The 23,973-nt window shown below is 42.1% G+C and overlaps 2 protein-coding genes and 1 non-coding gene across 3 annotated transcripts; 2 read left to right on the top strand and 1 right to left on the bottom strand.

Annotated features, from left to right (window-relative positions):
* Window positions 1–3,881: 3,881 nt before the first annotated feature.
* Window positions 3,882–4,820, top strand: LOC133061240 (olfactory receptor 7D2). Its single transcript, XM_061149230.1, has one exon. It carries the CDS (start codon window positions 3,882–3,884, stop codon window positions 4,818–4,820), a length of 939 nt encoding a protein of 312 aa, XP_061005213.1.
* Window positions 4,821–5,402: 582 nt separating this feature from the next.
* TRNAG-UCC (transfer RNA glycine (anticodon UCC)) lies at window positions 5,403–5,474 on the bottom strand. The gene has a single exon. It is a non-coding gene; the product is annotated as a tRNA-Gly (tRNA).
* An 8,103-nt stretch (window positions 5,475–13,577) lies between these two features.
* Window positions 13,578–21,534, top strand: LOC133061908 (olfactory receptor 7D4-like). Its single transcript, XM_061150218.1, has 2 exons — window positions 13,578–14,483; window positions 21,304–21,534. Exons 1-2 carry the CDS (start codon window positions 13,578–13,580, stop codon window positions 21,358–21,360), a joined length of 963 nt encoding a protein of 320 aa, XP_061006201.1. The 3' UTR covers window positions 21,361–21,534.
* The last annotated feature ends 2,439 nt before the right edge of the window (window positions 21,535–23,973 follow it).

Genomic DNA, 23,973 nt, shown 5'->3' with positions numbered 1-23,973 from the left:
TATTTTGGCCTGGAGAATTCCATGACTGTATAGTCCATGGGGTCGCAGAGTCAGACATGACTGAGCTACTTTCACTCACAGTAGTTTTGAAAGTGGGGCGGCTCCTGGAGGAGCAGAATATCCCCAGGAATATGACGGAAATGGAGATTCTCAGACCCTGCTCAATCATAATGACAGGAACTCACAGGAAGGAACCCAACAGTCCATTTTAACAAGTCCTCCAGGTGATTCTGATACAGGCTCTCATTGGAGAATCTCTGCTTCAGCAAATATCTGCTTCTCTACCCCAACCCCAACATCACTTGCTTTCTACTAGGTTGTGTACCCTCTTTGGGGCTTCCCAGGTAGCTCAGTGGTAAAGAATCCCAATGCAGGAGACACAGGAGACCTGCATTCAATCCCTGGGTTGGGAAGATCCCCTGCAGAAGGGAATGGTAACCCACCCCAGTATTCTTGCCTGGGAAACCCCACGGGCAGAGGAGCCTGGCAGGTTACTGTCCAAGGGGTCACAAAGAATCGGACCTGACTGAGCGACTGAACAGGAGCAGCATACACTCTTTGGTTCAACAAACATGGATTGAATCCCCTTCTGGGCCAGGTGTGCCTATATGTCACTGCAATTATGAACAGTCCCTCTTTTTCTCTTATCTTTTGTAAAGGTTATTTGCAAATCCAAGAAAGCTGATGACACTGATTAGTTCAAATTCTATTTAAATTGACCTTCTTTGTTGTCTCAAGTAAGCAATCATATCAGCAACTGATGGTGACCAATTTTGTTTTAATTTCCTAATATTATATTTCATTTACTCTTTTATGGTGTTTCTTTTGAATTAATAGAAACAGTGTTAAATAGTTATACCAGCTGGCATAATTTCCCCTTCCTGCATTTTATTGGTTGGTTTTGGTTTTTTAAGTTTTAATGATGACTCTCAGACTTCCGTGGTGGCTCAGACAGTAAAGAATCTGCCTGCAATACAGGAGACCCAGGTTCGATCCCTGGGTCAGGAAGATCCTCTGGAGAAGGGATGGCAACCCACTCCAGTAGTCCTGCCTGGAGAATTCCAAGGACAGAGGAGCTTGGAGGGCTATGGTCCGTGGGGGTCGCAAAGAGTCAGAAATGACTGAGCAAATAACACTTTCACTTTCTTTCACACTTAGTTAACATAGCTGTATTTTATCATCTGTGGGCAATACTCTTCTGTTCTTAGATGACTGAAGTTTTGCTCTGTTCCCTTCCCATCAATGACTTAAATTTTGTTAAGTGAAACTTGGTTTGAAACTTATCATTATTTTGTGCGTTGATCTATTGACATAAATACATTGTTATCTGACTTACTAATACTAAATATTTTTTGCACTCATCAGATGGATATTACTTCATAATGGGCTATGTTGGATTTTTTCAGATTAATTTTTTTAATGTATTCATTTTAATTGGAGGATAATTACTTTACAATATTGTGGTGGTTTTTATCAGATAACTTCATACTACTCCTTTTTTACCTTGGTGCCTTTATAGTCAATGTGAGGTTAACTTGTAGATTTCCTGTTTCTCTTACATATAATGATATTTGTTTTCAACCTTCATTCATCTTTCCATACGCTCTGATAGCACAGCACCGGGGATACAAATGTGAGTAACGTGTGATCTGAACTTGTGTGGTTTGTGATTCAGTAATTAGAGGGACAGCTCAATTAATTCCATAAGTAAATGCAAAAACACAACTATGATTTGTTTAATGGAGAAAAATAGAGAAGGTTCTAAAGGCATGGACTAGTGAGACTGCAGTTGGTGGGCAGGGAGGATTGATGAGGACAGGAGTCATCACAAGAGGACTAAAGCAGGGAGGAGGACCTCAGCAGAGAGGGCAGGACTTCCATAGACATGGCTGGGGGAATAATCCTAGCATTTTTAGACTCCTAAAGACAAACATGTGGGAGCTTCGAGAGTGACAGGCTGGTATGATACTAAATAAGACTGGGAGATTGGGAGGAGCAACATGTACAGGAAAACCTGGAAAGAGTGTTAAAAGAAAGAAAAACTTCAGACCAGTCTCCCTTCTGGACATTGAGGAGAAGATCCTGGGATGAAAGTGCCTTCCAGAGCAGATGTGTTTGCTTCTGCTTGGGACCTAGGGTACTGTTCATCGGGGACTAAGTTCCTGATTTTAGACTAAGTTCCTCAGGCTGAGGTTTCTAGGAGAGTGTGACTGTGGGCTCCAAAATCTGTGAGTGGTGACCCCAGCTGCAATGTTCTTTGAAAAGTGAAATGTTAGTCGCTCAGTTGTGTCTGACTGTTTGCAACTCCTTGAACTTTAGCCTGACAGGCTCCTCTGTCCATGGAATTCTCCAGGCAAGAATACTAGAGTGGGTTGCCATTCCATTCCCTTCTCTAGGGGATTTTCCCCACCCAGGGATCAAACCCTAGTCTCCTGCATTGCAGGCAGATTCTTTACCATCTGAGCTACCAGGGAATCTAACTCTTTTCTGACAGCATCTCACAAAGGGGTTTTCTTCTTGTTTTTCTGCCCTGTACTACTGGGCATAATGTGGAATCAATACTTATTAACTTCTGATTTTAACCTCATTTCAGATTTACAGAAAAGTTAAAAGGACAAATAGTTCCTATGTATATCTTCTATTGGATCTCCCCAATTTTAACACTTTACCATCTTTACTTTTTTTAATCCACTTTTCCTTCTTCCCTTAGTATGTGTGTGTGTGTGCCTATGTCTCTTGGTGAAATTTTTCAGAACCACTTAAGAGAAAATAGAACTGTACATATGGGATCTCTTTATTTCTAAGTCTTCAAAATTCGCTAGAAACAAGGGCATTGCCTCATACAGCCATAGTCCAATTATCAAAATAATGAAATTAACATTTATACACTATCATTAAATTTACAGAACTCGTGTCTATGTCGACAGTTATCCTAATAATTTCATCTGCAGCAAAAGAACATCTATGATTACATTCAGCTTACATGTCTCTTTAATCTCCTTTAATCCAGAATAATTGCTAGAATTTATTTGAATTTGTTGGCATTTACATTTTGAAAGGGGCAGGTCAGACGTGGTGTACAATGTCCTTCAACTTGAGTTTGTCTGATGTTCCCTAGTCTTTATATTTTTTATTTCTGCTTGTGCTGGATCTTTGTTGCTATGTGCAGGCTTTTCTCTAGTTATGGTGAGCTGGGGCTACTCTCTAGTTGCGGTGCATGGGCTTCTCATTGCAGTGGCTTCTCTTGTTGCAGAGCATGGGCTCTAGGATATCCAGGCTTCAGTGGTTGCAAGTCCTGGGCTCTAGAGCACAGGCTCAGTAGTTGTGGTGCTGGAGCTTAGTTGCTCTGCGGCATGTGGGATCTTCCCAGACCAGGAATCAAATCCACGTCTCCTGTGTTGGCAGGCGGATTCTTCACCACTGAGCCACCAGGGAAGCCCTGATGCTCCCTAGTCTTTAGACTGAAGTCCTACACTTTTGGCAGGATCCAAAATGTACAGGATTTCAATCCCACAGAAGCAACATTATTTCCATCGTGTTGATTTGTCCCCATTATGAAGATCCGTAACTGTCTGACAGGGTTATTATAAAACAGATCCTTCAGATAAGTGGTCAGGAATGCCAGACTCCATTTTATAGGATTTTATTTTCATTTTGTTGTCATAAAATGGATACTTAATACAAGAAATTAGGATAAGATATAAGATAAAAACAGTATTTCACTTTTGAGTGGACAAAGGTCCAATTCTTAGACAAAATGGCACACTTCATAAATATTAAAACTTGAGTGAAAGGCATGGTCAGTATTTCTAATATGTGGAGGATGCCAGTTTGCTAATTCCTGCTGTTCTTGTCTCTTCCTTCCTAGATATATCAGCTACATGGAAGCAGGAAACAGAACAGGAGTTTTAGAGTTTATACTCCTTGGGTTCTCTGAGGACCCAGAACTGCAGCCCCTCATATTTGGGTTGTTCCTGTCCATGTACTTGGTTACTGTGCTTGGCAACCTGCTCATCATCTTGGCCATCATTTTCGACTCCCACCTCCACACTCCCATGTACTTCTTCCTCTCAAACCTGTCCTTGGTTGACATCTGTTTCAGCACCAGCATAGTCCCCAAGATGCTACTGAGCATCCACACAGAGAACAAAGCCATCTCCTACATGGACTGCCTCACTCAGGTGTATTTTTCCATGTTTTTTCCTATCCTGGACACTCTGCTCCTGACTGCCATGGCCTATGACCGGTTTGTGGCCATCTGTCACCCCCTGCACTACATGGTCATCATGAACCCACACCTCTGTGGTTGGCTGGTTTTTATTACCTGGTCCATTGGTGTCCTGACATCCCTCCTTCATATTTGTCTGATGAGGCACCTGACCTTCTGTAGAGATCTTGAAATTCCACATTTCTTCTGTGAACTGACACACATTCTTGAATTGGCCTGCTCTGATACCTTCCTGAACTGGACTTTGATATATTTTATGACTGGTGTGCTGGGTGTTTTCCCCCTTGTTGGGATTCTTTTCTCCTACTCACGAATTGCTTCATCCATAAGGAAGATGTCCTCATCTGGGGGAAAGCAAAAAGCATTTTCCACCTGTGGGTCTCACCTCTCAGTTGTTTCTTTATTTTATGGGACAGGTGTGGGGGTCCATTTCACTTCTGCAATGACTCACTCCCCCCAGAAAGTCTCAGTGGCCTCTGTGATGTACAGCGTAGTGACCCCCATGTTGAACCCCTTCATCTACAGCCTGAGGAACAAGGATGTGAAGGGAGCCCTCAGAAGGCTCCTCAACAGAGCAACCTCTTGTTTGTGATCATTCCAATGGCTTCAGGACTAAGAGGTTCTGTGGGTTGTTGTTGTTCAGTCGTTAAATCCTATCCGACTCTTTGCGACCTCATGAACTGCAGCACACCAGGTTTCCCTGTCCTCCACTATCTCCCAGAGTTTGCTCAAACTCATGTCCATTGAGTCAGTGATGACGTTCTTACTCTTGGAACTTCCCTGGTGGACCAGTGGTTAAGAATCCACCTCCCAATGCAGGGGACATGGGTTTAGTTCCTGGCCCACGAACTAAGATCCCACATGCCATAGGGCAACTAAGCCCATGCATCACAACTACTGAAGCCCAGATGCCCTAGAGCCTGTGCTCCAAAACAAAAGAAGCCTGAGCACTGCAACTAGAGAGCAGCCTCCACTTGCTGCAACCAAAGAAAAGTCCACGTGCAGCAAAAAAGACCCAGCACAGCCAACAAAAAAGGAAAGAATTATTCTTGCATGTCTCAAATCATCTTGTTTTTTCACCCAATCCTGTAAGATCTGTGATTTTTTTTTTCCTCTCCTAGTTTTTATTTTGTTTTGTTTTGTTGGCTGTGTCTCATGGCTTGCAGGATCTTAGTTCCCTGACCAGGGATTGAACCTGAGCCATGGCAGTGGAAGTGTCGAGTCCTAACCACTGGACCACCAGGGAATTCCCTCTTCTAGTTTTTAACCCACATCCAAACAGTCTCCCAGTAATTTCTGTCCCATCTGCTATCCAAAAAACTATGTCTTTGGTCTTCTTACTTCCACACTGGTGAGTTAAAAACTTCGATTTGAAATTTACTATAGCTTTGTTATCTCCAATGTTGGCATACCATGTTTAAACTCCTGATTGTTCACTTTATTTCTATGTGTTTGATTGTGGATTTGTGCTGTGTATATGTTTGTACCACCATCAGTGTTTTTTAAATTGGATAAAGTATGATTGAATACATATGAAAATATAGTTGATGTTTGAGTGCTTATTTTATGGTAAGCCTATGCTAACTGCTCTGTTATCTCATGTAATCTTCCCAATAGGAATGAATCTATTCCCATTTTAAAGGTGAGACAGTTGAGACTCTAACAGCCAACAAAACACACACACACACATAAAACGGGATATACACAAACACCAGACAGTTGTACCAACTAGATGACATGTAAGATACAGACTCTACAATACAACTGTTTCAATACTATGGAAGTGAAATGGAATCTCAACAAGAAAATAAAGTTGTGTGTGTGTTGTTGTTGTTGTTCAGTTGCTCAGTCATGTCCGACTTCTTGTGACCCCATGGACTGCAGCATGCCAGGCTTCCCTGTCCTTCACTGTCTCCCAGAATTTGCTCAAACTCACATCCATTGAGTCAATGATGCCATACAACTATCATCCTCTGTGGCCCCTTTCTCCTCCTGCCTTCAGTCTTTCCCAGCATCAGGGTCTTTTCCAATGAGTTGGCTCTTTGCATCTGGTGGCCAAAGTATTGAAGCTTCAGCTTCAGCATTGGTCCTTCCAATGAACAGCCACTGTATGTACATTACACATTTTTTTTGTCCATTCATATGTTTATGGACAGTTGGGTTTCTTCCATCTTTTGGCTACTCTGAATAATGCTGCTATGAACATGGGTTTACCACCTACAGAAGTTTTAAAACCTTTTTTAAAGAAGATCTGCATTTATAACTTTTGCCAGCTATAAAATGACTAGGATTCTTATACACAAAATAAACAAAAACATTTTCCCATCCATGTTAAACTCAATTTTTGTCAACTGAACAACAACTCATCCCATGCTCTCTGCCTGTGATCACAGCAATTCCTCTTTAGTTGATGCATCAGGTGCCATCCACTGCTCCCCACTGTGGTCTCCCAGGAGCCCCCAAAGGGAAAGCAGAGTGAGCAGGCAAGCTCTTCCTGGAGTGTCCAGGGAAGTGAAATGTCTAGTTGACAGGGGGAGAATACCATTCAGTTGCCCTGTGTTGGGAGTCAGATGGCCTGATTTAAGCTTGGCTTCACACCTTTCTACATCATGACTGGTACAAATTACATAAAAATTCTTAGCTCCTTCCCTCTTCTATAAAATGATAATAAAGCAGAAAAACAAGATCATAATATCATTTATACATGGAATCTTTAAAAAATGAAGTTATTTTCAGAGCAGAGATAAAGTCACAGATGTAGAGAACAAACTTATGGATATCAAGGGGTGGGATGAATTGGGAGATTTCTGTTGATACATATACACTACTGATACTCTGTTTAAAATAGAGAACCTACCGCAAAGCACAGGGAACTCTACTCAATGCTCTGTGGGCCTAAATGAGAAAGAAATCTAAAAGAGTGGATATATGTATATGTATAGTTGAATCACTTTGCTGCACAGCAGAAGTTAACACAACATGGTAAATAACTATACTCCAATAAAAAGTTTAACAATAATAACAGAGCATGCACCTAGATTTTGAGGGTGATTATGCAGATGAAATGAAACAAGCTATATAAGCTCAGACTTGGGGCACAGGATGCCCTCCACAAAGGTTCATAACACAGTTGCCGTCTTTGTCTTCATTCTAATTATCACCTTCACCATCTTTTTGGAACACTTAGAGGACACTTGAGAGGCACCCATTTGCTGCTCATAGCTGAGATGCCTATGGGAGTTCAAATAGGTGTGGGAGAAAAACAGAACTCTGAGGGAGACTTCTTGGACCTCTGTCAAAACAAAGAACACAAACTGCAGTCCTCGGAGCAGAAACCTTGCATATTGTTACCCTAGCATCTGTCTGTCCCAGCTGTCCTCTTTGTCTTGATGATGAGGAAATACTGCTCCCAGCAGTCCTTCCCATTCACCCCATGGATCTCCAGACCCACACAGATTCAATGGACCTCTTTAAAGTTGCATTGTGGACTTTCCTCGTGGTCCAATGGTTAAGAATCCATCTCCCAATGCAGGGGACACGGATTCAATCCTTGATCCAGGAAGATTCCACATGCCAAGGGGCAACTAAGCCCATGCACCACACTACTGAGCCCAAAAGCCTCAACTACTGAGCTCACATGCTGCATCTACTGAAGCCTGTGTATCACAGAGCCTGTGATCTACAAAAAGAGAAGCCACTGAAATGAGAAGCCTGCACACTGCAACTAGAGAGTAGCCTCTGCTCGCTGCAACTAGAGAAAGTCTGCACACAGCAACAAAGACCCAGCAGCCAAAAATAAAATATTAAATAAATAAAATTTATTTAAAAGGTGCATTGTTTCCCATCATGAAAACCTGATATCAGACCTAGAAGGAAGAGAAAGGTTACTATGGTGTGACAGGTTGGCCAGTTGGCACTTCCATCTTTTTCTGTAGGTGGTTGGCATTTTCCTGTGGCCTAGGCATTTCATGCCGTCCATGGGGTTCTCTAGGCAAGAACACTGGAGTGGGTTGCCATTTCCTCCTCTGTTACTGAAGCTGAAGCTCCAGTACTTTGGCCAGATGATGTGAGAAGTCAACTCATTGGAACAGACCCTGATGCAAAAAATTAAAGGCAAAAGGAGAAGAAGGCAGCAGAGCAAGAGATGGTTGGACAGTGTCACCAACACAATGGACTTGAATTTGAGCAAACTCTGAGAGATAGTGGAGGACAGTGGAGCCTGGCATGCTACAGTCCCTGGAGTCACAAAAGAGTTGGGCATGACTGAGCGATTAAACAACAAGGCATTCCATAATCTTGGAAAATGTTTTATGCTCCCTTTGGGATGATCAGGTGAGGATTAAACTAATTGAAAAGATATAAGACAGATGGACTGATCAGAATAAAAATCTCCTAAAGAGTAATGATAATTGCTGCCACAGCTCCCACAGATGGTCTCCATTTCTCTTCATTGATCTCCCTAATTCCAGTCTGGCTAATCTCTACACAGCAGCCAGAGAAAATTTAGAAATCAAAAAATGACATCACATCACATCATTTTTGCTACAAAGCACTGCAGTGTCTTCCCACCTCTCTAAGATTAAAACCCTAACTCCTCAAATGGGTCTATAAAGCTCTGAACGACCAGGGCCCTAACATTTGACCACACCCATCTCACATATTTTCCATGTTGGCTTCTGAAACACTGGCCTGTGACAAAAATGTCAAACCAATTGCTGTCTCGGGGCCTTTGCAAATGTGCTTTCCTCTCCCAAGAGGGCCAAGTATGCTTTACCCACCTTGCCTTTTGCCTGTCTCCAGGTCTTCTCCGAATATTTCCATCTTAGCTCCAAATGTTACCTCCTCTGAGAAGCCTCAGGCTCACTCTAGCCCACAGCCCTACTTCATTGATATTTTAATCATATACATCATTATCTATTTACATAATTGCATCATTATCTATATACATCATTTTCTATTTACCTGTTTGTTTATCTTTTGTCTCCTTGGATAACCTCAATGGGTTGTATGACCACAAGGAAATCCCATGAGGCTTACTTTGACTTGTTTATCACACCGTCAAAAATGGAAGGTGCTCCAGGGAACCCTTCTCAGTGTCATGTGGCAGCCTGGATGGGAGGACAGTTTGGAGGAGGATGGATACGTGTATATATATATGGCTGAATCCCTTCACCGTCCACCCGAAAGTATCACAACACTGTTAATCGGCTATAATCCAATATAAAATAAAAAGTTTAAAAAAAAAAAAGGAAGGGGCTTAAAAAGGGTTTATAAGTTGAATGAACAAGGGATATCTGCTAGGCCGACTACAAAGCAGACCACAGGGTTCTGTGAAGGTCCTGACATTCCCATCACTCAGTTACCCCTGACTTCCGACTTACCCTCTCCAGACACACAGTATCAAGTTGCCTCATGCCTGTTTGGGCCTGGGAATGGTCAAGGTCATTGTCCTGTTACTGCAGTGACTCTTGAAAGCTTGTCCTCCTGTCCACTTTTTTAACTTTTTGGCTGCACCTAATCTTAGTTGCAGCATATGGGATCTTTGATCTTTGTTGAAGCACGCGGAATCTGCAGCTGCAACATGCAAACTCTCAGTTGCGGCACATGAGATCTTTCAGTTGGTCATGTGAACTGTTTGCAGCATGTGGGCTCTAGCTCCCTGACCAGAGATTGGACCCAGGCCCCCCGCATTGGGAGCATGGAGTCTTAGCCACTGGACCACCAGGGAAGCCCCTCTACTGCTTTCACATCTGTCCCAAAGCGTGGTCCGCAGGTGTCCCCAGGATCTTGAAGACTTCACCGGAGATGTTTGTTAATCTTTAGACTTGTAATTGAACTGGAGGTGGAGTAAGATGCTCCCTAAGGGAAGAGGGGTACCCTAGAGGCCAAACCCAAGAGGAGAAAAACTGCTTCAGGAAGAAAAGGGGCTAATAAGGGCTTAGGTGTGGGGTTGTAGGACTTAGGGATGAGGGGATAGCAGACCCCACGTGTGGCTCCAGCTCTGCTCCCAGTGGGTGGATGTGGCAGAGTAGGTCACTCCCTGGACCCTGGAGGGGGCAACTCTCCAGAAATAGGCGAAAGCAGCCAATCGTTCAGTATGAAGTGAGGGGATTCAGCCCACATAATCCTCCTGTGCTCTTTCTTCTCTGGCTCACCAATCCCACGGCAGGAGGAAACGCCCTGTGCCACGCCAGGAATCAGTCTAGCCCTGAGTCCCAGACTCAGCTGTTCATCTCTGATCTCTGTCCTTGTTTGTCCTCCACAGAGAGAAGCAAAGATCATAGAGCCCAGACCTTTAGAAATTGCACTGTGATGCCTTAGGTTGCTCAGAAACAGCTGTGGCAAAGAGGTAAGAAGGAGCCAAATCTTTTCCTGGCACACAGGTAGGTATGTACAGGGAAGAGGTGTTAGTTGCTCAGCTGTGTCTGACTCTTTGAGACCCCATGGACTGTAGCCCTCCAGCCTCCTCTGTCTACGCAATTCTCCAGGCAAGAATACTGGAGTGGGTTGCCATTCCCTTCTGCAGGGGATCTTCCCCACCCAGGGATGAAACCCAGATATCCTGCATTGCAGGTAGATTTTTTTTTTTTTCTGACTGAGCTACCAGGGGAAGAAAAACTCACCAAAATCAAGGAAAAGTCCCCGGTGCTGGACAGGGCTCTCCAAGCCCCATAACACTCTGTGTTCTCTTACCTCTATTTCTAGGTAAACTCTCCTTTAAGTGTCCCTCAGTTCTGGCCCACCCCTCATAACACACTCTATGTGAGTATATGTTAGTCCTTTGGTTGTATTCAACTCTTTTCAATCCCATAAACCATAGACCACTAGACTCCTCTTTCCATGGAATTCCCCAGGTAAGAATACTGGAGTGGGTAGCCATTCCCTTCTCCGGTGGATCTTCCCAAACCAAGATTGAACCTGGGTCTCTTGCACAGCAGGTGGATTCTTTGCCATCTGAGCCACTAGGAAAGCCCACTCTGTACCCACCTGAATAATTTTCCACCATTTTTTCCTTCAAAAGGACATTTATATGTCTACAGAGCTTCTTCTCTATGCCTAACACTGAGCTGGGTACTGCACAAACTATAATGTGTTGCTCTCTGGGTAGGATGTAAAAACCCAGAAATGAACCATGCACAAAATGCAATGTGATAGCTTGATTCAGGTGTGGTCCAGTTTCAACAAGGTACAGAGAAGGTCCAAAGAGAGTATGCCCATTGCTGCCTGGCGATGCCAATGAAGATTTCAGGACAGAGTATAGAAGGGGGGATACGACTTTTCCAGGTGAGAGGGGACTCCCAGTGAGAGGGGCAAAAGTCCAAAGCTATGAAATTGTACAGGATGTTCCTAGAATTATAAGATATTGAGTAGTTGAGTATCTAATATCAAAGTCTTATTTTCCAATAAATAAAAGTGTGATTCTCATATATAGTGTTGCTCATGCTCAGTTGCTCAGTCATGTCAAACTCTTTGTGACCCCATAGACTGCAGCCCACCAGGTTCCTCTGTCCCCAGAATTTTGGGGGCAAGAATACTGGAGTCGATAGCCATGCCCTTCTCCAGATGATCTTCCAGGTCCAGGGATCAAACCCAGATCTCCTGCATTGGCAGGCAGATCCTTTAATCTCTGAACCACCAAAGCCCAATATATCTATGTCACAAACTAAATTCTCATGTTGGCTAATAACTGTTTCATGACTGTCAAGTCTGTCCCATTGATATTTCTGTATTTATGTCATCTCACTGTTTTAAAAGTTGCCTGTCCTCATTCATCTTTCACAAACTCTCTCGGATTTTCAACTAAGTTCCTTACATTTGACCAGTTAATACTCCTGCTAATTACTCTCTTCGAGTGGCTGGATCATCAGAGTCTTAATCAGAATAACGACCCCAGAGGAGTCAAAGGCAGTAACATTTTCATAACACTCAATGCTACAGAATAGCAGAGCAGATGTCTCTTACCTTTCATACTTGGCTCTAACCCAGTGCCTGGCATACAGTAGGCACTCAAATAACTGTGAAATCAATGAAAGATGAGGAGACTCAGAGAATCATTTAAATGTCTGCAAACATCTAAATTTATCATGGCAAAGAGAAATGATTTTCATAGCAGGGAACTAAAACCATGTAAGTTATAAAGACACATTTCAGCTCAAAGGAAGAAACCTTTGCTTAAATGCATATAAAATTGAGGACAATTGTTCTCAGTTTAAAAATTCCCTCCTATGGCAGAGGTGCAATATTCAAAGAGAAACCAAGGCTTTTTTTTTTTTTTTTTTTTTTTTTTAAGGAGTGCAATAAAAGACAGAAGGCTCTCATTCTCTTTATTTTCAATTGAAAAAATTTCATGATAAATAGTCTCTTTGTTCTTAGTCAAAAGATTTTATGATAGGGAACTGCCTCTACTCTACTCCAACAATTTCTGTTATTCATTCAACAAATATTTATAGAGCACCTATTATATCCCAAATGGCTCAGTGGGGAAAGAATCCACCTGCAGTGCAGGAGACACAGACAGAGTTTGACCCCTGGGCTGGAAATCCCCTGGAGGAAGGCATAGCAATCCACTCCAATATTCTTGCCTGGAGAATCCGAAAGCAAGCCCTGCGTGGTGTAGAACATTCATGTTTTTAAATATGTATTTATTCATTTATTGGCTGTGTTTGGTCTGAGTTGTGACACACCAGATCTTTTGTTGCAATGCCTGGGCTCTTGTGGCACATGGGCTCTATAGCCCATGCTCCATGCCATGTGGGACCTTAGTTCCCCGACCTGGGATCGAACCTGCATCCCCCACATTGGAAGGCAGACTCTTAACCACTGGACCACCAGTGAATTCCTAGAACATTCATTTTTTAAAATTTATTAATTTATTCTTGGCTACACTGTGTCTTTGCTGCCACATGCAGGCTTTCTGTAGTTGCAGCAGGCTGAGGTTCCTCTCTAGTTGCCATGTGTAGGCTTCTCATTGCAGCGACTTCTCTTGTTGCAGAGCAGGGGCTCTAGTGTGCATGGGCTTCAGTAATTGTAGCTCAAGGACCTAATTGCTCCATGGCATGTGGAACCCTCCTGGACCAGGGATCAAACCTGTGACCCCTGGATTGGCAGGCAGATTCCAAACCACTGGACCTCCAGGGAAGTCCTGGAACATACAATTTTTAAAGAGGTGTTCCGAGGAGTAGAGGTCAAAACAAGGAAGGTATTATTGAGATCTTGGTCAATTAAAGAAAACCCATAGATAAGACATAAGGCTTGAGTGACTGAGTTTCAAGTATATGGCAAATTCCTGTTTTGTCATTGTTTGAACATTATTCTTGCCTCTTTCCATAAGGCAATTTCCATAACTTATATGGAAACAGAGAACCAGACAGTTATTTCAAAATTCATCCTTCTGGGGCTCTCAGATGATGCGGACCTTCAGCCCCTCCTCATTGGACTGTTCCTGTCCATGTATCTGGTCTGTGTTACAGGGAACCTGCTCATCATCCTGGCCATCATCTCTGAGTCCAACCTCCACACCCCCATGTACTTCTTCCTCTCCAACCTGTCCTTCACTGACATCTGTTTCACCTCCACCATAGTCCCCAAGATGTTAGTGAATATCCAGAAGCAGAACAAAGGCATCACATATGAAGGATGCCTTACCCAGATGTATTTTTTCATGATCTTTGCTGGGCTGGATAATTTGCTACTGACAGTGATGGCCTATGACCGGTTTGTGGCCATCTGTCACCCCCTGCACTACACAGTCATCATGAACCCTCACCTTTGTGGTCTCCTGCTTCTGCTTTCTTGGCTGATCTGCCTGACATACTCTTTGTTGCAAAGTTTGATGGTTTTGAGGGTATCTTTTTGCAAAGAGACAGAAATCCCCCACTTCTTCTGTGAACTTGCTCAAATTCTCAAGCTTGCCTGCTCTGACACCCTTGTCAATGACATTGTGCTGTATTTTGTAACTGGCCTGCTGGGTGTTATTCCCCTGACTGGGATCCTTTTCTCTTATTCTAGAATCATCTTCTCCATAATGGGCATTTCATCTTCTGGGGGGAAGTATAAAGCCTTTTCCACCTGTGGGTCTCACCTCTCAGTTGTCACCTTGTTCTATGGTGCAGGCCTTGGGGTCTACCTCACTTCAGGAACAGCCCATCCCTCCAGAAAGGGTTCAATAGCCTCGGTGATGTACACAGTAGTCACCCCCATGCTGAACCCCTTCATCTACAGTCTGAGGAACAGGGACATGAAGGGGGCTCTGAGGAGACTTTTCACTAGAAGAACATACTCTCAGTGAGATAATGGAAGTTAAGGGCAGGCAACGGAGATCCCAAGTGCTGATAACTGGTGTCCATGAAGGTGTAACCTGAAGACATAGAAAGAAACACTATTTATGATATACTAGAAGAAAATATTTCTGAGCCAAAGACAATCTTGAAGCAGCACACTAAAATGCTCATCATCTACCAAGGAAAAAGAATGACCAATCAATAACTAAACTTCCCATGGAAACAAATCATTCCAAGGACTGATTCCTATAAGCATCAAGGGAGGAAAAAGCAAGTCAAGAAATGCAGATGGGAAGAGGACAAGAATGACCACAAAAATTTACACACTGGCTCACCTTTAAACCCTCTCAAGCAATGTTCAAACTTCTAGCACCGTGTCTGCTGGACCATGCTTTTCCTTAGTCTTGGTCTGAAAACCATTGTTTGGACTGTCTCATACCAACCTCCCTCAGCCCATAAGATTTTACCCTTATTGAGTCTTGCTTTGGTGTTGGCCATTGACCTATACTTGGGACTTTAATGAGAAACTTCTTTAGGAAACTCAGTGCAGTTTCTACTTTCAGAAAAAGGAAACTCTGGTCTCTGTTGAACCATTTGATCTAAAATAAATGTCCAAAACATTCTACTCACTGTCTTCCTTCGCTGGTCCACACTTCCCTGAATTGTCACATGCTAGGCTTCAAATAGAAACTGTCAGCTCTTCAGAGAGCCCAAACCTGACCACCATCCTCCTGTTCATTCATTTCCATAGCACTTACTGTATTTTGAGGTGGGGCAGATCACAGAGGCCAAGAGGGCTCTGGATTAATCTCTCTTCATCATTCACTAAGGGTGCAATCTCATTCATGTTACTTAACCTCTTTGTGTCTCTGTGCCCCATATTTCCTTAAGAGTTCCAATGGAGATTAAACATTATACATAAGAGAATTCAGAACAGTGTCTGGCATAAGTATGAGAAGATCCATGAGGGCCATCCAGGTCCATGATCACCATGGTGAAGGTACAAAGGGATCTATTATCACCAGACCAGGTGGAAAAGCTGTAGAGGGTTGACCAGGCTATGGGTTTAGAAGAGGCTGAGTGAATTCCCAGAGCTGACTCACAGCGCTGAGGACATCATGTAGGAGAGGCAGCCCGTCCAAGGCTCAGTCCGGAGCACCATATGCTGAAGATCAGATCTGCAGAGTACAGGAGAGAACTTCCCTGGATCTAGAGACTAAGGTTTGGACCAGGACTCCCTGCAACAGTGAACTGGGAGGGCAGAGCATCCCTTATACAGTTCAGCCCCAAGGGGAGATTCTCTTGAAATGAGGGTAAAAAATTAAAACCTGCCTTGGGTTGACTTGAGGAATGTTGAACTCTCTTGGTGAATACCTGATTTGGATCCTGGCAGACTCCAATGGTTGAATCATAACTTTCTCACTTACTCTTGGACAGAGGAGCCTGGCAGGCTATACAGTCCATAGGGTCACAAAGAGTTGGACATGACTAAAGCAATTTAGCACTGTTTCTAAGTAGTCTCAGATTCTGCATTGGTAAGTATTAAATAATTGCTGGGGTGATTATAGAAAGTTAATATCAAATGCACACATTTGCAAAAAGCAGTGGCTGCCATATTTATGAACATATTTATTTATGCCCCCATCTTGTACCAAAAGAGGTACACCTATCGGCAGGATCCTGGACTCCAGAAAGCTCTGCACAGCTGCATTCTTCTCCAGCAGGGGTCTGAGGTTGAGATACAAACTGATTGATACTGGTGAAAAAAAAAAAAAAAAAGAAATCACTTTATTCAACACAACATTTTAGCTTCCAATCATTCTATGGAACCTCTGGCCCTGGTGACCTGGAGAATTAGAATAAGATGAAGCCAAGATAGGGCCATCCTAATAAGCCTGCAACAGTATGATTGTCCTCCATCTTTCAATTAGTTAGAAGTGTAGAAACATTTACTATATCACAGGGCTTTTCAACCTGGGTACTGTTAAAATTTGGGGCCAGGTAATTCCTGGGACAGAGGGTGAGGGAGGAGCAGGGCACTGCCCTATACACTGTAGGATGCTTAGCAGCATTCATGGCTTTATACACTAGATACCAGTAGCTTCCCCCACTCTCACATCCCATTCAAAAAAGATTTTTAAAATAGTATCTCCAGACATTGCCAAATATCCTTTAAGAACAAAATCACTCCTGAATGAAAATCAGTGATTTACCATGACTTAGACAACTGATGAAAGGAAAATGAAGAGAAAAAAATAAGTGAGGGTTAGACCCTGCTTTTCCTAAGACCCAAAATAGAATGGACCTACGATATGAGCCTCTTCTTACAGGAAGAATGGGGCCTTAGGTCTGGTACAGAAGCATTAATGGACATTTGTTGAACTGATGAACAAATTTTAGTGCCAGAGGACAAGAACCCTTGTCTGTTCATCGTTTGCCTGGGGAATGATGGGGAAGCATTAAAAGGAACATAAGGAGACATTTGGGGGGGTCACCATCTTGACTGTGTGATGGTTTCACAAGTATATATATAGGTCAAAACTTATCTCTATATATTTTAAGAACGTGCAGCTTCATATATGTTGATTTTTTAAACACTTATTTATTTTGGCTGCGCTGGGTCCTCACTGCTGCATGAGGGCTTTCTCTAGTTGCGGAAAGCAGGAGCCACTCTTCTTTGCGATGCACGGGCTTCTCACGCAGTGGCGTCTCTTCTTGCACAGCACAGGCTCCAGAAGGCATGCTCAGCAGTTGCAGTGCATGGGCTTAGTTGCTCGACAGCATGTGGCATCTTCCCAAACCAGGGATCAAACCCATGTCCCCTGCATTGCAAGGTGGATTCTTTGCCACTCGACCACCAGGAAAGCCCCTTCCTTATATGTTAATTACACCTATATAACGTTATCTTCTCTCATTTGAAATCCTTGCACTATAACACTGGGCTTGCGGCGACTGCAAAACAGGTACCATTTCTTCCCTTTCCTGTACCCACTTCCCTTCTCTGTAGCTCTGAGGATTCTTTCCACCCTGGGCTCACCCACGTGAGCAGCACTGGGCAATGGGGTGCAGGCAAACGTGACACATACAGGCACTTGAAGAGCACCTGCAGTGGAGCTTGTGCTCTTCTAGAACCCTCCAGCATCACATGTACAAAGCCTCATCTCATAAGGCCCCAGCTAGACTGCTGGAGGATGAGACCAGAATGAGGAGCAAGTAACCCCCAAGCCAAACCAGCAGTCGACTGCAAGCACATTAGTAAGCCCAGCTAAGCACAGTCCCAACTGTCAACCAACAGAACTGTAAACAAATGGTGGTTGTTTTACACCACTGTGTTTCAGGTAGTTTATTATGCAGCAATTATGAACAGGCTCCCTTCATTCCATTCTACAAAGAAGCATGCACAGGCTACTTTTCTAAACTGAATCTCACCAATGTGAACATATTTCTATCAACTTCAATTAACACTTAAACTGAGACTGATACAGTCCTGATGTATGTGTGCGTGTGTTCTACAATGACCCAGGTTACCCCTCTAGCTTTATCTTCTACTTCCAAGATTGTCCTTTTTTACATGTCAGAGAATGTTACGCAGAATTTTCTTTGCCTTTGCACTCATGATTGACATGCTTACTCAAATCTGATCCTGAACACTATAAATAAGCCTTCTAAGCTTAGCTTGTGTCATCTCTTCAATATGGCTCTCTCTGAACTCCAAAAGTTCAACATACCTCCTCGGGTCCTTGTTAATGGATTAACAGGCCATATTAGCTATCTCATCTATTGTTTATACCCATCTCTCCTCTTAGATCTTTACTCCTTTAAGGACAGCATCATATCTTTTTTCCCAAAGCCTAATCCAGTATAAGGCCCTTAATTGATATTCACTGGTTCTTTAGAGAGGAAAAAATTCCAGAGTGGGTTGGAGTTACACAAGATAGAGCTGGTTCCTGTAGGAGAACCCCCAAGAACTCAGGCCATAATGAGACATGAAGACTGAGTAAGAATATAATTAGAAGTCCCCTCCAGAGAGACTGTGTAAGGTAGCAGGTCTGTCCCAAGAACTGGCAGAAAAGTGCGATGAGATGCAAGAGCTCTGGGGTACTTAGGTGCAGGTGGGAATTCAGTTTCCTTCTGGCCTGTTAACTGACATGATGTTGGAATTGGGCTGACGGAGTAGCTGTGTTGGATTCCCAGGGCTCCTAATTAAAGAAACAGTCTTACATTAGTCAATACTGAGAAAAAGTACTCTTCTCCCCTTAGGCCTGGCCTCTAAGGGCACCTTATTTCCCACCCACCCCCAAATCTAGGCAAGAGCTAGTTAATAATTGCTATTCCTTCACTAGTGAGCTGAGGAAAACGTTTGATCTGCAACATACTGAGCACCTTCACTCACCGATGCACAATTACCAACACCACGCACCCAAAGACCCGCATGGAGCACTGCAAGTAGAAAGAGTGCAGGAAAAGAGAAATGACCATCGAATCAAAAAATATTTTTAAATCATATGACCACTTTACTGACCCCTACGCTAGATGAAATGAGTTATTCCCCATGAAAATACAGATTACCAATGCTGATGCCATTCAGGTTAGAAAACTTAACACAGACTAATTTCCATAAAAGAAATAAAGTTCCTAAGAAAATACACCACTAAAAAACAACTCACCCAGATGGTTTCATAGGGAATTCAACCTGATTTTCCAAAAACCACAGTCCTAATGCTGTACAAACTATTCCAGAGTACTGAAAAAGAGGGAAAAAATTCCTAGGTCCTCTCATGAAGCAGCCATAATACTAAAACCCAAACTAGAAAGACAGTTCTAAGAAACCATGTATCAATTACTCATGAATACCAATGCAAAATTCTCAACAAAATACTAGCAAACAGAATCCAACAACACATTAAGAAAATAATATACCATGGCCAATGAAATTCATTCTCAGGACACAAAATTTGTTGAGTGTTGAGAAATTTATTAATATATTAATAAATCAGAGGAAGAGAATCACAATCCTCCTCACAGATGTTCAGAAAAACTCTGACAAAATACAGTACACATCTATGATAAAATATTCAAGAACACAGAATACCTTCTCAATATGATAAAATATTGATCCTTGAATAACATGAGTTTGAACTGCAGGAGTCCACTTACACATGGATTTTTTTCAAAAAATATGTATTGCAGTACCACACAATCTGCCACTGAATCCCTAGATGTGGAATCATGGATATGGGGGACCAAAAAAGCCATACACGGATATTTTACTATGTGGAGTGTCAGTGTCCCTAACCCCCATGTTGTTCAAGGGTCAACTGTATACTTCATTCTAAAAGACACTTATCTTAATCAATGGAAAAACAGGGTATTACCCCTAGAACAATACAAAAATGCCCTCTATTATCATACTAGAGGTACTAGTCAATGCAACCACACAGGCAAAAAAAAAAATTAGAGGCTTAAGAACTGACAAACAGGGACTTCCCTGGTGGTCCAATGGGTAAGCCTCCATGTTGCCAATGCAGAGGGCCTGGGTTTGATCCTTGGCTGGGGAACTAGATCTCATATGCATACTGTAACCAAGAGTCTGCATGCTGAAACTAAGAGTTCAAAACCACAACTAAGACAGCAAAAATAAATATTTTTTAAAAGACTGATAAACAAGCAAAGCTCACTCAATCTGTAGATGATACAGTAGTATGCCTGGAATATCCCAGAAAATAAATAATAAAATGAACTCAAAAAATGAAAGAATTCAGTGAAGCAGCAAATTATAAAATCAAGATACAATATTAGTAGATCTCACATACAAAAGCTGTGAAGACATAATGGTTGAGAAATTTTAATTAACAATGTAGGATTAAATACTTACCAAAAACGTAATGAGACTAGAATACTTGTACAAAGAAAATTTTTAAACATTTCTGACAAACACTAAAGTAGACTTGAACAAATGGGAAAACATCCCTTGTTCTTGGATAAGAACTTAACATTATAGAGATATTAATTCCCCACCAATTAACTTATAAATTCAAGGCAATGCCAATAAAAATACCAACAAGCTAGTATTATGGAGTTGGACAAGGTAACAGACAAGTACACATAACCCCCCCCAAACACACACACACACACACACACACACACACAAAACACACACACACATACAAGAATACCTAGGAAAAGACTGAAAAAGAGAAACCATGAGGAGAAACTAGTCCATCCAGATATTGAGACTTATTATAAAGCTTCTTATTTATAATTTAAACACTGTGGCATGGTGTGTGAATAGAACAGTAGAATAGAATTAAGCCTAAATTTAGACCCAATGCATATGGAATTCAGTATACGACAAAGGTGGAAAATTCCTGGGGTGAAGATGTACTTTTAAAATAAATGATGTTGGGTTAATATGGAAAAAATAAAACTTAATCCTACTTCACACTCTAACACAAAAAATCAGTTCCAAGATGCAGATCTAAATGTATACACAAAAACAATAAAACTTGTAGAAAAAAATGTGGAATATCTTCTTGCCCTCAGGGTAGGTAAATGTTTCTTACACAAGAAGACGATGTCCATAAAGATTAGATGACATTAAAATTAAGAACTTATTTCATCAAAAGATAAAAATTAAAACACTGAAGAGACAAGTCAGAATGGGGAAAATTACTTGCAAAACATATCCAGCCAGAAGGCCCACATCTGGAATATACAAATCGGTACGAAAAAGGCAGGCAAATTTAGTATCATCTGATCCAATTCCATAAAAGAGCCTGTTGGAAAACTGTCTATAAACACTTTGGAAAACTGGCATCATTTATGAAATATGCATCCCATATGACCCAGTGATATTAGTCCAGGGTACAAACCCAACAGAAACTCATGCATTTATGCACTATCAGAAATATTAAAATATGCTCATAGCAGCGTTATTTACAATAGACTCAAACTGAGAAGTCAAATGTCCACCAACACAAACTGTTGAAATAAACTGGAATATTCAAACAATGGAACACAATAAAATGTACTACTATCTAGAGGAACTCAAGACAATATGGATCAGTTTCATGAAAATTTTGAGTAAATTTAAGATTGACACTAAAGAACGTATACTGTTTGGTTCCATTAGGGTCCAAAAATAAAAATCCAAGCCATGTTGTCAGAGCCAGAACACAGGTCACCTGTGGGGAGTAAGGCAAGGTTTGTTATCTAGCGAGGAGTTATCAGGAATGCTAAAACATGTAAAACATTTTTCTTGCCTGCTTACATGGATGAGTTCATGTGACAATTTAGTTGTACATGAGTTAGGGCTTCCCTGGTGGCTCAGTGGCAAAAAAAAAAAACTACCAATGTAGGGGACATGGGTTTGATCACTGGGTTGGGAAGATGCCCCAGAGAAGGAAATGGCAACCCACTCCAGTATTCTTGCCTGGGAAATCCCATGGGCAGAAAAGCCAGGCAGTTTACAATCCCTGGGGTTGCAAAAAAGTCGGATATGACTTAGCAAGTAAACAATAACAAAGCATGAGGTAAACACTTTTCTGAAGTTCAGCAATACCTGTTTTACATGATACCACACACAAAACATACACAAACACTTAGAAACACCTTTGGCATTAAGATAAACTGAACATGCACAGACCTTACAACCTAACAATTTCACATTCCTGTAATAACTCAACAACACTCCAGAAAGTGTGTTATACATTTTCTTACAACAGCATTGTTCATAATCAGGGAAAGTGGAAACAGTTCAGAAACTGTACATCAGCTGTTGTTAAACAAATTGTGGGATGATAAGGAACCACCTATCCGAAGTGAAAATGAAACTACAGCCACATTCAATGTGCCCCTCGAAATACCCTTACTAGTTAGCCAAAAAGTTCATGTGGCTTTTTTCTAAGATCTTACAGAAAGACCCAAGTGAACTTTTCGGCCAACCCAATACTAATACTGTTACTTTTTTTATTTTCAAACTCTAAACTTTTTATTTTGTATTAGGCTATAGGTGATTAACAATGTTGTGGTAATTTTATGTAAACAGTGAAGGGATTCAGCCATACATATACATGGATGCATTCTCCCCTAAATTCTCCTCCCATCCAAGCTGCCACATAACAATGAGCAGAGTTCCATGTGCTATACAGTAAGTCCTTGTTAGTTATCTATTTCAAATATAGCAACTGGACACCGTTATACTTAACTTCAACTCTGCAATGAATTTCTAACATTTCTGTTTTTGCATCCTATCCTTCTACTCAGCCAACCAACCTGGAAGCCAATGATTCTTCAAAACAGAGATGGAATAGTTGTTACTTCTCTGTACAGAACCCTCCACTGACCTTCCACAGAGAATAAAAGATGAAGTCTTTCCAGTTGACCCACAAGATGCCCCTGTGGAAAGGATCCCAATCCAGCACTGACCTTACCACCTTCTGTGACTCCCAAGCTTGCCAGATTTCCAGCCACATTGGCCCTAGCAAGCAAAATTCTTTTTTCATGACCTCTGAACTGCCTCGGGTGCTCTTGCCACATCAGAACGTGGCACACACTTGCAGGGAATTTATATCTCTGCTCTACTATGTCCCCTTAAGCAACAGGTTTTCCCTATCCGTAAAACAGATTCACTGAACCCCCACATCCCTGTCATCATCACCATGCTTAAATTTTGGGGCACTGAAATGACTGCCAATATGGCCACATATTTAGTCATTTGTTTATCACGTGCCTTCATCCCATGTAGAATGTGATCACCATAAAGGTAAAAATCCTGATTCACTGCTATAGACTCAGGGCACAGAACAGGGTCCAACATAAGAATGAACTTGAAACACGGGCACAGGGACCTCCCCGGTGGCCCAGTGGGTAAGACTTGTGCTCCCAAAGCAGGGGGCCCGGGTTCCATCCCTGGTCAGGGAACTGGAGTACACACGATGCAGCTAGAGATCCTGTATGCCGCAACTAAGACCTGGCACTGCCAAGTAAATAAATATTTAAAACAAATAAACAAGAAAGGCACTACAACTTGTTAATGAGCTGACCACAAACAAGTAACAAACTTCCTTGCCTCAGACTGCCCACATGCAAAAGGACGTTATTGGCGGTACCTATTTCTTAGGGTTTCTGCGAAAACCAATATGCTTACTTCAACACAAGTTAAGAAATAATGCTTAAGCACATCAGAGACATGAAACACAATTTAAAAACAGGGGTACAAGGATTTTTGTTGTTTAGTCACTAAGTCACGTCTGACTCTTTTCCGACCCCATGGACTGTAACCTGCCAGGCTCCTCTGTCCATAAGATTTCCCAGGCAAGAATAATGAAGTGGGTTGCCACTTCCTTCCTCAAGGGATCTTCCTGACCCAGGGATGGAACCCAGGTCTCCTGCATTGCAGGTGGATTCTTTACCACTGAGCCACCAGGGATGCCCTTAAGGATTTTTAAAAACCCAAATCCAACA

This window comes from Dama dama, chromosome 9 (assembly GCF_033118175.1).
Source record: "Dama dama isolate Ldn47 chromosome 9, ASM3311817v1, whole genome shotgun sequence".
NCBI classification, from domain to species: Eukaryota; Metazoa; Chordata; class Mammalia; order Artiodactyla; family Cervidae; genus Dama; species Dama dama.
The sequence above is the reverse complement of the archived record's forward strand: the minus strand, read 5'-3'. Positions and strand labels throughout refer to the sequence as shown.

Bases quoted from the DNA above. Each gene is read 5' to 3' on its own strand.
- LOC133061240 (XM_061149230.1), top strand. From the start codon at position 3,882: ATGGAAGCAGGAAACAGAACAGGAGTTTTAGAGTTTATACTCCTTGGG.
- LOC133061908 (XM_061150218.1), top strand. From the start codon at position 13,578: ATGGAAACAGAGAACCAGACAGTTATTTCAAAATTCATCCTTCTGGGG. The intron at 14,484-21,303 runs AGACTTTTCACT...AAAACTGTCTAT, and splicing joins ACATGAAGGGGGCTCTGAGG to AAACACTTTGGAAAACTGGC.